A 13,802-nucleotide genomic window follows, 5' to 3' on the forward strand; every position below is an offset into this window, starting at 1 on the left:
GCGTCTTGGCTTGAAGTCCAACCATTATCTTTTTAGCGTGGGTTCGATCCCGGTCCTGGACGTTTTTGTTTTTTTTCTTTTCGTTTTTTTTTGGGGGGGGAGGGTTGTTGTTGCTGTCCTCTTCTCGACTGACCAACAAATTGTTCCCATAATTATATCTTGTTGCTTTGTAAGTAGTGATGAAGCGTTGCAAATAGGCACTTCCTATTCATTAAATACGCTCTCTCTCTGGGCTAAAATAAATAAATCATAGTAACACTAGATCGACACACCGCCCGAGATGATCAGTAGCCTTGCATTGTAACCAATGTAAACTACCGCTCGCTCAGCGAGCCAATCACAATCCAACATTTTTGGGGTAAAGACACCATGACTAGGTAGACCCTAATCAGGGAGTACGTAGACACTTCCTATTAAAATAGAAGATATTTCTTGAATTTATGAACACTACTGGAGACTGTTTCATACGTAGGTACGGTCCAAGGGAAACAACTCAACAATAAGAACTGGTGCTGTGAATATTCTGAGATTATCTCCTTGTATTTTTGCTGCTCATCCTGAACACGAAAATGACACTGTTTGACTCTTTGGTTTCGTTTGCCAAATAATCACGTTTTCATATAATTTTACAAATAATCAATTTCTAGTGATCCGACTGGTTGTTACTATACTTATTTGACTCGTTGTTTCTTGGTTTAGGTGTACTCTTTGTATTCAAGTTCTGGTATTTGTCTTGTAATTTACCAACAATACACAATATGTACTTGCTGCCCTCTCCCACAGACAGAAAACTTCACGATAGCGCTGAAGCCTCCTCTCGAGAGTACCGGGTAGCCCCAAACATCAGTCACGTGCACAGATGTTGGCTGAAATGCCTTGTGGAAGCAGTTCCCCATGTTTATCGCTCACAGCTCCATACTCGTAAGACCGTTCACATGGTTACATGCAATCAGGTTGTACTTCATTATAAATAAGTTTAGTTAGTTTTAGTAGAGGTTTTATAGCGCTCGGGAACTGCATAAGGTCATATTATGAGCCCCAAGGGATGGATATCAACAGAGAAGTCCTTACAGGGAATCAGACTTACTCTGCTCACCTCTCCAGCTTCGACAGCACAAAGTCTGCTTCGACTATCAAGGCACCTCGGAAATACCGGGCCACAAGAGTGTGATAAACATACTTGTAAAAGAAGTAGAGGAAAAATGACGATAGTGAGGATAAAGAAAGAAAAAGCAGCAGTTCCCTATTGCAGTTCAGGCACAGTTTCGATGAATCAGCCCTTTCAAAAATTACAATTCTATTGTGCATAAGAACTCGAGATGTTAATGCCCCCCCCCCCCCCTTCCTTTGGGAATGGCCTAAAGACACTTCAGTCAGTAGCACCGCATCGGGGGGGGGGGGGGGGGGGGGGGGGGGTTTTTTATACATATTTTAAAAAACCCCTGCCGTTTTTCCCCCCCTCTCTTTGTGGAGAGGGCCCTCCATTCATTAACAAATTGGGGGGGGGGGGGGGGGGGGGGGGGGGTATTATAAACAATGTTCAAAAATCCACGTCACGTTTTCTAAATGTGATCCCTCTTACACAGTCAACAAAGCTGGAGCTGAACAATTCAACCTTACAGTTTTGCAGCCATTAAGAGTCTGAGAATTACGACCTTTAAGGTCTATACCTGATCATATTCTGTCTTCTAAAAATGAGTGAAGATCTCCTTCTCGACAGTTACCAAATGCCCTTTATAAGTTCCCAATGAAATCCCGCGCTGCTTGGCCTACATGTATTTCTTTTTTTAACACACTCCAGATTGCCCTTGTCAATGCGTGGTTGTGGCATAGTCATCTGTTGAAGCTCCAACCTACGAATCTGGCCCAATTCCAAGTGCACGTTGCTACTGCTTTGGTGCAGGTCAATTGCACCATTAGCCTATCATCTCTGAAGAATCCTGGACCATCCATGCCCCGCACAATCAATAGGAGAAATCCTACCCCAGATTGACGCTCTGACAAATTGTTTCGTTGAGTATTTCTATGCTTGGATTCTATAGGGTTAAAAGCGACCATTTTACACATGACTGGTACATGATCACTATCACTATCTGCTCCTAGCACTGATTTAGACGTTTTTTGTTTTTTTTAAATTTCATTTCTAAAACGTTTATGAATGATCATGAAGTCCATTATTTGTTGTTTTTTTCTCCTATCGCCAAAAATCTTCCTAGTGTATCGTCTTCTTGTGTAATTTTCATACCAAGAGTTTGAGATCATTAAATTATTTTCTCTGCACCTTTTTTTTATCAGTCATCCATCGCGTTCATTCTCTTTACCCATTCCCCGTGGTCCAGCTATATCTTCTATACGTCTACTTCATACCCCCATGACTACCTTTATATCTTGTGATTTTAGCTGTTTCATTGCCTTATCAAGGTCTTCATATAAAGTCTCCACTTCCTCCTTGCCATGCTCTGATGTTGGTGCATATACTTGAATTACATCTGTTAGAACTTAGATTCTATGTCAAAAGGTTTTCCTTCCAATTTAGCCACGATGACTGGATTATACAATTGTTTCTCTCTTTTAATCAAACCTGGCCTCTCCCAACTAACTTCTGAAAGGCCTCGCATATTTAGCTTCATCCTATCCATTTCCTGTTCTATATTATTATATTATTATCTAATTTGCCTTTCTGGTGCATTGTTATCACATTTCATGTGGCTATGTTAGACCTAGATCTAGATCTAAGTGATTTAAGTCAAGTTTGGCTGCTAGTAGGCCTAGCTGGATGACGATCTGGCACCACCTGCCGCCCGTGAGTGAGGAGGCCTAATTTATAATCTCTTTGTAAAATCAGTCTAAAAGTATGATTTATACTCTAGATCTAGGGCCTAGGCCTACTCTGAACTGGTAAAATCCTGTCTTTCGGAAAATAAAGTTCTCGTCTTTTTTCTGAATCATGGTCTTTGCGATACGATTTCCAGTTTACTTACTTCCGGATCCGGTATTCAAAGTGTCTTTCGAATTTTGAGTTACGACCCCAAGCAGGGCTGCCAGTTTGGCCCCAACTGGGGCCAAATTGCTCAAATTTGGCTCTTTGGGATCATGACTGGCCCCCCAAAAAATAGTTGGCCCGGTTGGCCCCAATTTGGCCCCTTTTAGATTCCCCCCCCCAAAAAAAAACAAAGAAAAAACAAATGAAATAAAATAAAAGCGAGGAGATTTTTGCCACACACAAAAAAAGCATTTATTAGTCCCAAATGGTTGGCAGTGAAGAGAGCGGCTGCGTGGAATAATGGCTGATCAAGAAAGTCGTGTTTACATTGTGGATCTTGCAGAGGATTCTAGCGTCAAGACAGTTCACAAACATTAATTTAGCTTGGTTCAGTGAGTCGTCCCCATGAAGGAACCAAGGCATGACCACTGACAGTGACAGGATGAACAGTAGCGTGCACTGATGACTGAAAAGGGTCAGGTATCGTACCGTAATCAATCATACTTATTGATTTACTAATATTATTTAGATCTAATTTGGTTGAATATTTATTTATTTTATCCGGTGAGTTTTGGAGGGGGGTGGGGGGTGGGGGTAAGTATGGTTTGGCCCCAAAAAAATCAAGTTTGGCCCCAAATTGTGATATTGTTGGCCCCACACCAGAAAAAAAACTGGCAGCCCTGACCCCAAGGCCCTGCCCGACTGAGAATAATAAACCATCAATCAGCAATCATGTAGGTTTGAAACTGATGTTGAATCGCTCCTTTTTTTCCCTATACCCTTCGTGACCATGCTTTTGAACTTAGATCAAGATCTAGATCTAGATCTAGTCTAGAATCTAAATCTAGATATTATTATATATTGGAAACCATGTAATGAGAAATCTTCCTCTCGTGTTAAACATCCCGCCCAGTGATATTGAAATCGAAGTTGAACTTGAGCATGACTTCACACGAAGTCTGAGTGACACTGTAGATTCTAGATCTCTAGATCTAGATCTAGATCTAGATCTAGATCTAGATCTTCGGCCTAGTCTGGATGTAGAGTCCAGATCTTATCTAAACCCTAAAATAGGGCCTACTTAATTAACAAATAAGCAATAAAAACAAGCCTTTCTAGATTGCCATCCCATCCTTTACTTTTAAGCAACCAGAATCACATCTGCTCATGTGTAAGTTAGAACCAGCTTTCCGACTCTAGGCCTAGAATCTAGAGATTTACCTTAGCGAGCGATCAGATCTAGATTCTAGATAGCCTATAGAAGACCAGTGCTCAATAAACCTAAGCGAAAGTCCTACAGCTGGAGAGTACACACCCTACTGTGGTGATCCCATCTAGATATCTAGATCTAGATCTAGATCTAGATCTAGATCTAGATAGATCTAGATCTAGAATCTAGTAGGCCTACTGATCAAACCTGGAGTCACAATAACGCTCAGTGGCCTATAGCACTACAGAGTTCCACTAGTCTTGTGTTGAAGTATATCTAGAAATCTAGATCTAGATATCTATATCTACATCTAGATCTAGATCTAGATGAATCTAGCATGTAACACTTAGGCTAACCAATTTTCTTCAGTTGAGCTGAGTTTTGAGAAATTGTTCATAGATCTAGATCTAGATCTAGATCTAGATCTAGATATCTAGACTCTAGATCTAGATCTAGATGTAGATTTAGATCTAGATCTCACAGAAGAAAAAAAAGTGGGGATTTTATTTCATTTTGGCTTACACCCCAGTTTTCGGATTAACCATATCTAGTTTAAGCAGACTCCACTGTATTTGATCGTAAAGGGACTTTTACTGAGTGAAGGAGAGGGGGAAGTTTAATAATTATACCCTTGATGCATTTGTGTTGAAATATAGTTGAAAATCTATCAATTTCCCTGTTGCCTTTGCTTTTTCATTTCAGGGGCAAAGACAGTAAGTCAAATGTGAAGAGAACAAGATCAACTACAATGATTGAAATTGTGAAACCACCAGCAGACATGAGGGCTTATCGGTATATGTCATGCAAATTTATAGTTTTTGTTAGGCCTAGATCTATGTGCACACTGTGACATGTGAGGCAGCGTGGTGGAATCAGGCTCTCGTCAGTTTTTCGACATGTAGAGTTACAGGTATTATCTTAAAGCTTGTTCACTTGTCTTTATTTGGATGAAAAAAATATCCATTTACAGGGCTTGAATTAGGTGTTCAGGAGGGCAGGCAAAAATTGCTTGCCTCGGTGGGGCCTAAAACCAGAGGGCATCGAGGCAATTTGCTAGGGCACCAAGGCAAAAATTATAGGTGATCATTTTGTTGATTAAAGTTGGTAATACTGGATCGTGCATCCCAACGTTTCTATAAATAACAATAATATTTATTCTTGCTCTCTACAAAAGTATAGAGTTATCGGAGAAAAAAAATCATGAATGAAAACTAAGTAAATCACAGTAAAAACCACACCAAAAGAAAATTACTAAAATCAGTTTAAAATCAAATAATGATCACGATTGCATCTCTGACTTTTAAATGCCTTTATGACCAGATTATCTAGCTCTTATTGATTGGATTAAGATGAATGAATGATTGTTGACAATAGGGTACGATAGAAAACAGTAAATTTATAATATGACCAATTAGGTAAGACATTAATCATTTATGAGATTCAAACAAAGTGGTTAACAGGCAGTGTAGTGGTAAAAAAAAACAAATCATGGTAAATGAAAACAAATTTTGAACTTGTATGAAAAAGACAAAGAGAGGAGTGAAAACAACTTATGAACTTGAACGAAATTTTAAAAAATGAATGAATGGCTAAAAATTGCTGTCAAGCGGTTAAACAGTGTGAGGTTCTGACTATGATGATAAGTGAAAACAAGTTTTGAAAATACATGTTTTAAAGTACATGTATGTTATATAAAAAAGACCTAAACAATCAGCAGCAGTGACGAAGCGTTTATATAATCAAATAAAAAAAATATGGCAAAGAAAAATAAATTAAATTCATCCGAGCTCGGGCGACGCCTCGTTTATCAAGGCCCGCGCCATGCAGTGCATCTCCAGGCTGCTGGTGAAAAGTTAGCTACTGGGAAAACAGAACAGTTTCGACTACTCCAGGTCAACGTTTGCGACCTCGCAAACAAGAAAATAGAAATTTCTCACCTTTTGGACTCAAGAAAAATCCACGTTGCTCTATTACAAGAAACTATTCACCGTAACACAGACCCCTATATACACCCATTATACCTGCACATGCCCTGACTGCCAGGGTGTAATCACCTACATCAGAAATGACATACAAGGAAAAGTTGAGAACATCACAACTGACACAAGAACAGACACCCAAAAAGCTACAATTTGGTATGCAGGTTGCAAATTTACAATCTTTAACATCTACAGCTCCCTAGGAAATGACTGCTCTTTTTCATTTCTTCAAGAATCGATATACACCAAAACAATAGTTGCGGGTGACTTTAATGGCCACTCTCCTCAGTGGGGATACAGAACATACAACAAAAGCGGAATGGCCATAGAGGAACTCTGTGGCACAACAAACCTCCTTGTTCTCCAAGACAAGAAATCTACCCCTACCCTTTTACACAGGGCTCACAACACACTCAGCAGGCCTGACTTGACCATCCTTTCATCCGACCTCTTCCAAAGACACACCACAGAAGTCCCTGACGGCATAGGTAGCGACCACAGACCCATCATGACTTCGGTGTCGACCCCAAGCCAAAGTCACTTTGTACAAAAGACCAAGTGGAATTTTAAAAAGGCGAACTGGGAGCTCTACAAGACAACAACAGAAAAGCTCCTAGAAGATATTACACCAAACCCCTCTGTTGATGTCTTCTGTGGCGCAATAACAGATTCCCTGCTCAAGACTGCAGCTCTCTGCATCCCTAGGGGTTGCAGGAAAAAGTACAAGCCTTTCTGGAACAAGAACATCGAACAAGCAGTCCAAGACAGAGAAAATGCTCGAATAACTCTTGAAAGCAACTCTACAACAGGAAACAAAATTAACTACAAAAAAGCCTCTGCTAAGGTCAAACAGACAACCCTCTTGGCCAAAAGAAACAAATGGAGCACCACAGTTGCAGACCTTGATCTACGTAGAAACGGAGCCAAAGCGTGGTCACTTCTCTCCAATTTGTGTGGAGAAAAGCGCCGAAACAACCCAAAACCCATGGACACAGAGGAAGGCACCATCGTAGAAGACCAAAACCCATGGACACAGAGGAAGGCACCATCGTAGAAGACCAAAACCCATGGACACAGAGGAAGGCACCATCGTAGAAGACCAAAACCCATGGACACAGAGGAAGGCACCATCGTAGAAAACCAAAAAAGGCAGAAACCTTCAACAAGTTCTTTGCTTCTATAAACAAAGCTACACACCACACTGACCAACATAGAGACTGTCTGAAAAGACTGAAGGAGAAAGAGCATGCGCCAAATGCAAGCATCTCTCTCTTTGAAGATGACTTCACACTCACTGAGCTCAACAGGGCAATGAAGAAACTGAAGCCCCGCAAATCCCCGGGACCAGATAAGATTCACAATGAAATGCTTGAAAACCTCAGTCCCGTTGGTAAGGGTTATATTCTCCAGCTGATCAACAAAACGTGGAATGAAAACACCATCCCCAGAGCATGGAGAAACTCCATCATCACACCCATTCTCAAGAAAGGAAAACCTGCTGAAGAAATGAAAAGCTATCGACCCATTGCACTCACCTCTTGCATCGGGAAACTGGCAGAGAGAATGGTCAACCACCGCCTATACTGGTGGCTGGAAACAACCGGTGCCCTGGACAGCAACCAAGCAGGATTTCGTGCGGGCCAACGAACAGATGACCAGCTCTTCAGGCTCAGTCAGAAAGTCCTTGATGGCTTCCAGGAAAAGAAGCACACAGTTGCAGTATTCGTTGATCTCCAGCAAGCCTACGACAGGGTATGGAGAAAAGGCCTCCTGTGGAAGATGACACAGACAGGAATCCACGGGAAACTCTGCAGATGGGTGAAGACCTTCCTTACAGACAGGACAATCCAGACCAGGATTAACAATGGTGTGTCATCCAAAGCTGTACTGGAGGAGGGCCTACCCCAGGGTTCCTCTCTGAGCTGCACACTTTTCCTTGTTTTCATCAACGACCTGCCTGAGACACTGAAATCAGAGAAGGCCCTATATGCCGACGACCTAGCCATCTGGCATTCAAGTAAACAAGCTGGCATCAGTGCACGGCTTATAAATGAGGATCTAGATAGATTCAACAACTACTGCTGCAAGTGGAAACTAAAAGCAAATTGTACCAAGACAATCTACACCGTCTTTACAAAAAGCCACACAGTTGCAAAGCAAAATCTCACCATCTTACTTGCAGGAAACAAACTAGAAAAAGTTGAAAACCCGACCTAGCTTGGGATCGAGCTGGACAGACAGTTTTCATGCAAAAACCATATCTGGAACCTGAAGACGAAGGCCAACAAGAGACTTAACCTTCTCAGACGACTGGCTAGCACTTCATGGGGAGCGGACAAGGATGCACGCAGACAGCTATATGTTGGCTATGTACGATCTGCCATGGAATATAACCTAACCTTACAATCTGCAGCAAACCAACTCAGAGGTCTCTTGGCAAAATTCAAAATCAAGCTGTACGATTTATCTCCGGAGCTTTGAGATCCACTCCAACTGCAGCTTGTGAAATCCATACGAACCTGGAACCCTTGGACTTGCGGAGAGAGGCAGCAGTTGTAGAGATGAGTGAGCGCTACAAAAGACTGGAGAAAAACCACCCAAACAGGAAAATAATTGAACAGAGACGACCAAAGAAACGAATTCTTGGAAGATCAATACTTGACACAGCCACTGAACTAGCAGAAAAACACCATCTTCCATGTAACAGAGAAATGCTGAATCCTTTAAGACCAGAACTCCCCCCCCCCCCCAAACACTAACATCAAGAATGCCAACATCAAAACCTCCCTCATAAAAGAGACAGTGAAAAAGGAATGTGACCCAGTAGAACTGAAGACAACAGCTCTGAAGACAATTGACTCCTACCCTAGTGATTCAATTCATATTTATACAGACGGGTCAGCCTTCAAGAGAACTATAAACGCAGGCTTTGGGGTAAGAGTTGAACATCTTGACTAAACATGTGAAGAGCTATTTGACGCATGTGGTACTTCTTGTACAAATTACGAGGCTGAGGCAATCGCCATTGAAGCAGCAATTCTCCACCTGAGCAACATTTTCATAATACATCCAAGCAAAATCTAGAACACTAAAATCTTCACAGACGGAAAGTCAGTACTCCAAGCCTTGGAAAACATGAATTTCGAAAGCCCAGCCTGCCTATCCGTGGCTCAAACAATCAATACGTTCATACAGACCTATGCCGTCGACCTGACACTACAGTGGATACCTGGCCACAGCAACATCCCAGGAAACGACAGAGCAGACACCCTTTCCAAGAAGGGAGCAACACAAACACAACCACACAACCCAGTATCACAACAGACAGCCAAGAACATCATCAAATGCAACACCAGGGAACAGTGGCTGAATGGATGGGCAATGGGCAAAACTGAAAGAACTGTATTTGCACACATGACAGCCCCCAACTCTAAAGGTGCAATAAATTCCCTGAGTAGAAGAGAACAAGTCACGATATTTCGCCTGCGAACACAACACATACCACTAAATTCCTACCGTAATAGGATCCGCAAGGATACCCCACCCGACTGCCCGTTGTGCGACTGCCAGGATGAAACAGTACCACACCACCTCTTTAACTGCCCAGCACTTTGTGATCTGCGTAGCACCTACCTACCTGCCTCCCCAGACATCGGAAACACTCTATACAGCGACAAAGCACAGCTGATTAAAACCTGTCAATTCTTTGCCATATCGACAGACCGAAGGGCTAGAACCTAAATGGCCGCTGGATCGGAAAAGTAAAGTATAATCAAATAATCACTGCTTCCCTTCCTAATTTTGAAACGTTGTCGCAGTCAAATTCACCCACAGACGTAACCTCATAAATTAAATTATGTCAAAAGACGTTCATAATCACCAATGAACAGTATGCCTAACATTCAAAACGGTTTCTTTACCACAGAAATAGCCTGTTCACCCCCTATTGGGCCACTCCATAAGCAGTCGCAAGCTTTGATTAAGTAAGCTTACAGTGAGGCTGGAAGAGTCTTCCAAAAGAGTTGAAGGGAACATGTACTCAACACTCAAAGCTGTTTCATTGCCACATATACCCTGTTCACCCCTTTCGGGTCACAGTTATAAGCAGTCACAAGCACTGATTATGTAAGCTAACTTTTACACTGGTCGAGTCTACCTCACAGATGTGAGGGGAACTAACTCCTAATAATATATTGACTGCTGCGAGTGCTTATGGTTTTTTTCCTCGACTTTTTACCATCCTATAATCAGATGGTGACCCCGATTATGACACCGGCTCCTGGCTGCGAAACGCTAGACAAAAACAGCCAAATGTGAAATAAAAATAATAATAATTGTCATGTTCTACCACAGAGTCTAGTCTCACTGGTATAACATACTGTAGAAGTGACATCTCTGCTTCTTTGCTTTGTGTTTGTGTATTCACATCTAAAGATAAATTTAATGTTTGTTGTAATAAATATTTAATGAGATACTTTCCCAATTATTTTGAACATGCATACAACATGAATTCAGGATTTGTTTTAATTCACAACTCAAGTGTTGCCGCCTCGAGTAAGATTCTTGTGTGGTATCTCCAGGCCCTATCTGGTCCCATCTCACTTTGATTACCCTGTCAAACAAGTCAGCCTTCGCCCTTGATCAGCAGGTCATATTATGACTTATGACTAGATCAGTATATTGAAAATATGTTGGCACACACATCTAAAAGATTGGCTTACTGTTTGTCCCTTACGGGGAAAAACAAGTGATTTTAAAAAGTATCACCAGAGAAGATGATGTCAGAGAAAGTTGCTGTTTTATCAGGAAGTCTAGTTGTGAGACAATTATCTTGCCACATCTCTCACATCTGCAGCCTTCTTTTTCACCCAGAGATTTTTTCAGACACTACTGCTGAGGTTTGGTTATCATTGCTGTGTGTTTGCACTAGCCATGACAAAATGGACACAATTGTCAAGCTGAGCAGTGTCAGACTGAAGCTTTGATGAGATATCAGACAAGTCTGACAGGATTTCTCCATACCCCCCGCCCTCCCACGCGTGTATCTTCAAAATTTAAAAAATCAATAATTGCCCCCATTCCGGAGTCACATACTTTACCGTGTTCAGACTTTGAATGAACTTTGGTGACCCCAACAACCAGTGCTCACACGATGCCGTAACTTGTGATTAAGTTGTGATACCAACGTTTAGGGTCACTGACCTGCCACGGTGGCGAACCCGACAAGACGCTTGTTTAACGTTCTTTTGTTGTTGTTTTTTTTTCACAAGTGACAGCACAGGGTAAATATTCATTTATTTTCATGGTGGCACATTTTTTAAAACAAAAAACAAGGGCACGGCAAAAATTGCCGCGGTTGTCCCTTTGATTTTAAGGGCATTACGGTAAATTGCAAAGGCACCAAGGCAAATTGCCGCGGTCTATTTCAAGCCCTGCATTTATCTTGAATACAAGTCGAGATATTTGCAAAAGAAGGAGGTGGGGGTCAGTTGTTTTCAGAGGTAAAATTAGTGAAAAAATGGCCGCCAAAGATGTGTTATTTCCTAAGCTTAAGAGTCCGTGGTAACTGAAAATTTACTTTTTTTGTGCCTTTAATCAACGTTTTTAAGAAAAATTCACTCAGAAATGAGTTCTTTCATGGGCATGAAAGGTGTTGAGCCAAAAAAACAAAAATTTGATAGAAATTCACGAACCTGCAGAAAAATGGAAATTTCTTCACTTTGATTATTTTGACGAGAGCCTGATTCCACCACGCTGCCTCACATATTATATAATATTATTGAAGGCCGAAGTATAATAAAACATGACTTTGGTTACGCTTTTTCCTAAGACGATCCCTCAAAAAGATCACATCCATCCTCGTGTTATACATGCCACTTTGCAAACTTGTTTTTCCTTATAATTATAGAAGACTCTTAATCTTAAAAGTAAATTCTTAGATAATAAAAGTATAAATAACTTTCTGTTGCAGGCATTTTGTCAAATGCTTTTAAAATGCTGCTTTCCGTCTAGAACGGAATCGGTTGTGACCTTGAATCATACACTTACTTACTTACTACCCGTTACGCCATCTAGCGTTTAGGGCAGCAACAAAGGATCTCCAGCTCTGTCTGTTTTGGGCCATCTTGGTCTACGTCCCTGACGAATGGTTCCAGGACTTCATTTCAGACTCTACTGTGCGTCTCTAGGTCACTTTGGGTCTTGAATCATACAGCCCCTGACAAAAGAGTCTCTTTTGAATTTCAGGGTTGTCATCCTTCCAAATGGCATAACTGCCATGCTGATCTCAGAGGCCCTGTATTATCCTGTTGAGGATTCCAAGCCTGACATGGACGTTGAAGATATGGAAGTAGAAGAGTTCGAAAAAGAAGAGTATGTAGAAGGAGAGGTAATCACTGTGCGATGTTTTTGCCCCTTTTATTCTTATTCTTACGACTTCTTCTCTTATTTGCGTTCCCTGGTTAGATTTCCGAGGTTGTCAACTGCTGGTTGTTCAACTTGTAGTGGAACTGAATTTTACATATGTGACCGTTTTTCCTACTTCGTAGGGCCCCTTGCCTTCAGGCAGCCACCTGCTAATTTGGAAGATACTTCATACGTTTTTATATTGACTAGAGTATTTTCAGTTGTGGTAGGACTTAATTTATTTTGAATTTTGCTCGTGCGGGTAAAGGAGATAGGCGCTTAGCCCTAGAGGAGGGGGGGGGGCAGAAAGTGGAGAGGAAAGCAGATGACAGGACATGACTAGAAAACAGGAAAGGAGATGAAAGAAAATTATAGAGAAGAACATTTTTCGTCACTGTCAGGTTTTGAATTTGGGACGTACTGAATGAGAGGTGAACACTGTACCTTTGGCCTTTAGGCCATGATAACTCTGTGTTCTTACTACTAATCCTTACGCCATGCTGAATGCATAGTACTTAATGAATGCAGTAGGTGGGTGCATTAAACTCTTTATCTCCGAAGGAGGTTCCCCAGAATGCCAGAGCCCTCTTTTGGTACGAAACCTGAGAGTGACATACAAGTCATTAATTTAAATTGGTCTTTCAGTCAAAATGAATGAACTTATTTTGATAGTTCCTCGTGTAATGAAAGAACTCATAGAACGAGAGACCTATCTTAAGTAATTAACTAAAAGTACAAAAAGTAATGAAATGTCACCGTCGATGTCGTCGTACCGGAATGTGCACGAGTGGCTGACCTTGGATCACCAACGCAACGGTTCTGACCTCAAGCTGCTGGTAGATCTAGCTGCTTGCAGGAGATAAAGAGTTAGCTAAAATATTTGGTCATAGAATAAAATATTTTTGTATTATTTATCATTTGTAACCAAAACCCCACCTTTTCATGCTATATAGGCCAATGCCATGTCATTTTCCATCGTCGCGCCCTTTTAATTATTTTTTTCTCTTTTTTTTTTTTCAAGGCAGCTGCAGCATTATGTGTGGGAGCAGGAAGTTTCTCTGACTTGCCAGAAATCCCAGGCTTTGCACATTTTATGGAACACAGTGTGTACACTTTTCGCATAACCTTAAGCAGTTACGAGCATCGCAGACTCTTTCTAAATTAAAATCAAGCCGTGCTATGAACTGTTGTGAATGTGATCCACTTGTGTTTCGTTGACTCATTT

General features: G+C 41.3%; 1 protein-coding gene across 1 annotated transcript in view; it reads left to right on the forward strand.

Annotated features, from left to right (window-relative positions):
* Window positions 1-3,665: 3,665 nt before the first annotated feature.
* The window catches only part of LOC101857666 (nardilysin), a 54,608-nt gene continuing 44,471 nt past the window's right edge, over window positions 3,666-13,802 (forward strand). The window contains exons 1-4 of the mRNA XM_005105881.2: window positions 3,666-3,717; window positions 4,896-4,985; window positions 12,419-12,560; window positions 13,599-13,680. Of these exons, the coding sequence (XP_005105938.1) occupies window positions 3,716-3,717; window positions 4,896-4,985; window positions 12,419-12,560; window positions 13,599-13,680 (316 nt within the window). The 5' untranslated portion in view covers window positions 3,666-3,715. The remainder of the gene's footprint in view (window positions 3,718-4,895; window positions 4,986-12,418; window positions 12,561-13,598; window positions 13,681-13,802) is intronic.

Source organism: Aplysia californica, unplaced genomic scaffold (assembly GCF_000002075.1).
Source record: "Aplysia californica isolate F4 #8 unplaced genomic scaffold, AplCal3.0 scaffold00498, whole genome shotgun sequence".
Taxonomy (NCBI): domain Eukaryota; kingdom Metazoa; phylum Mollusca; class Gastropoda; order Aplysiida; family Aplysiidae; genus Aplysia; species Aplysia californica.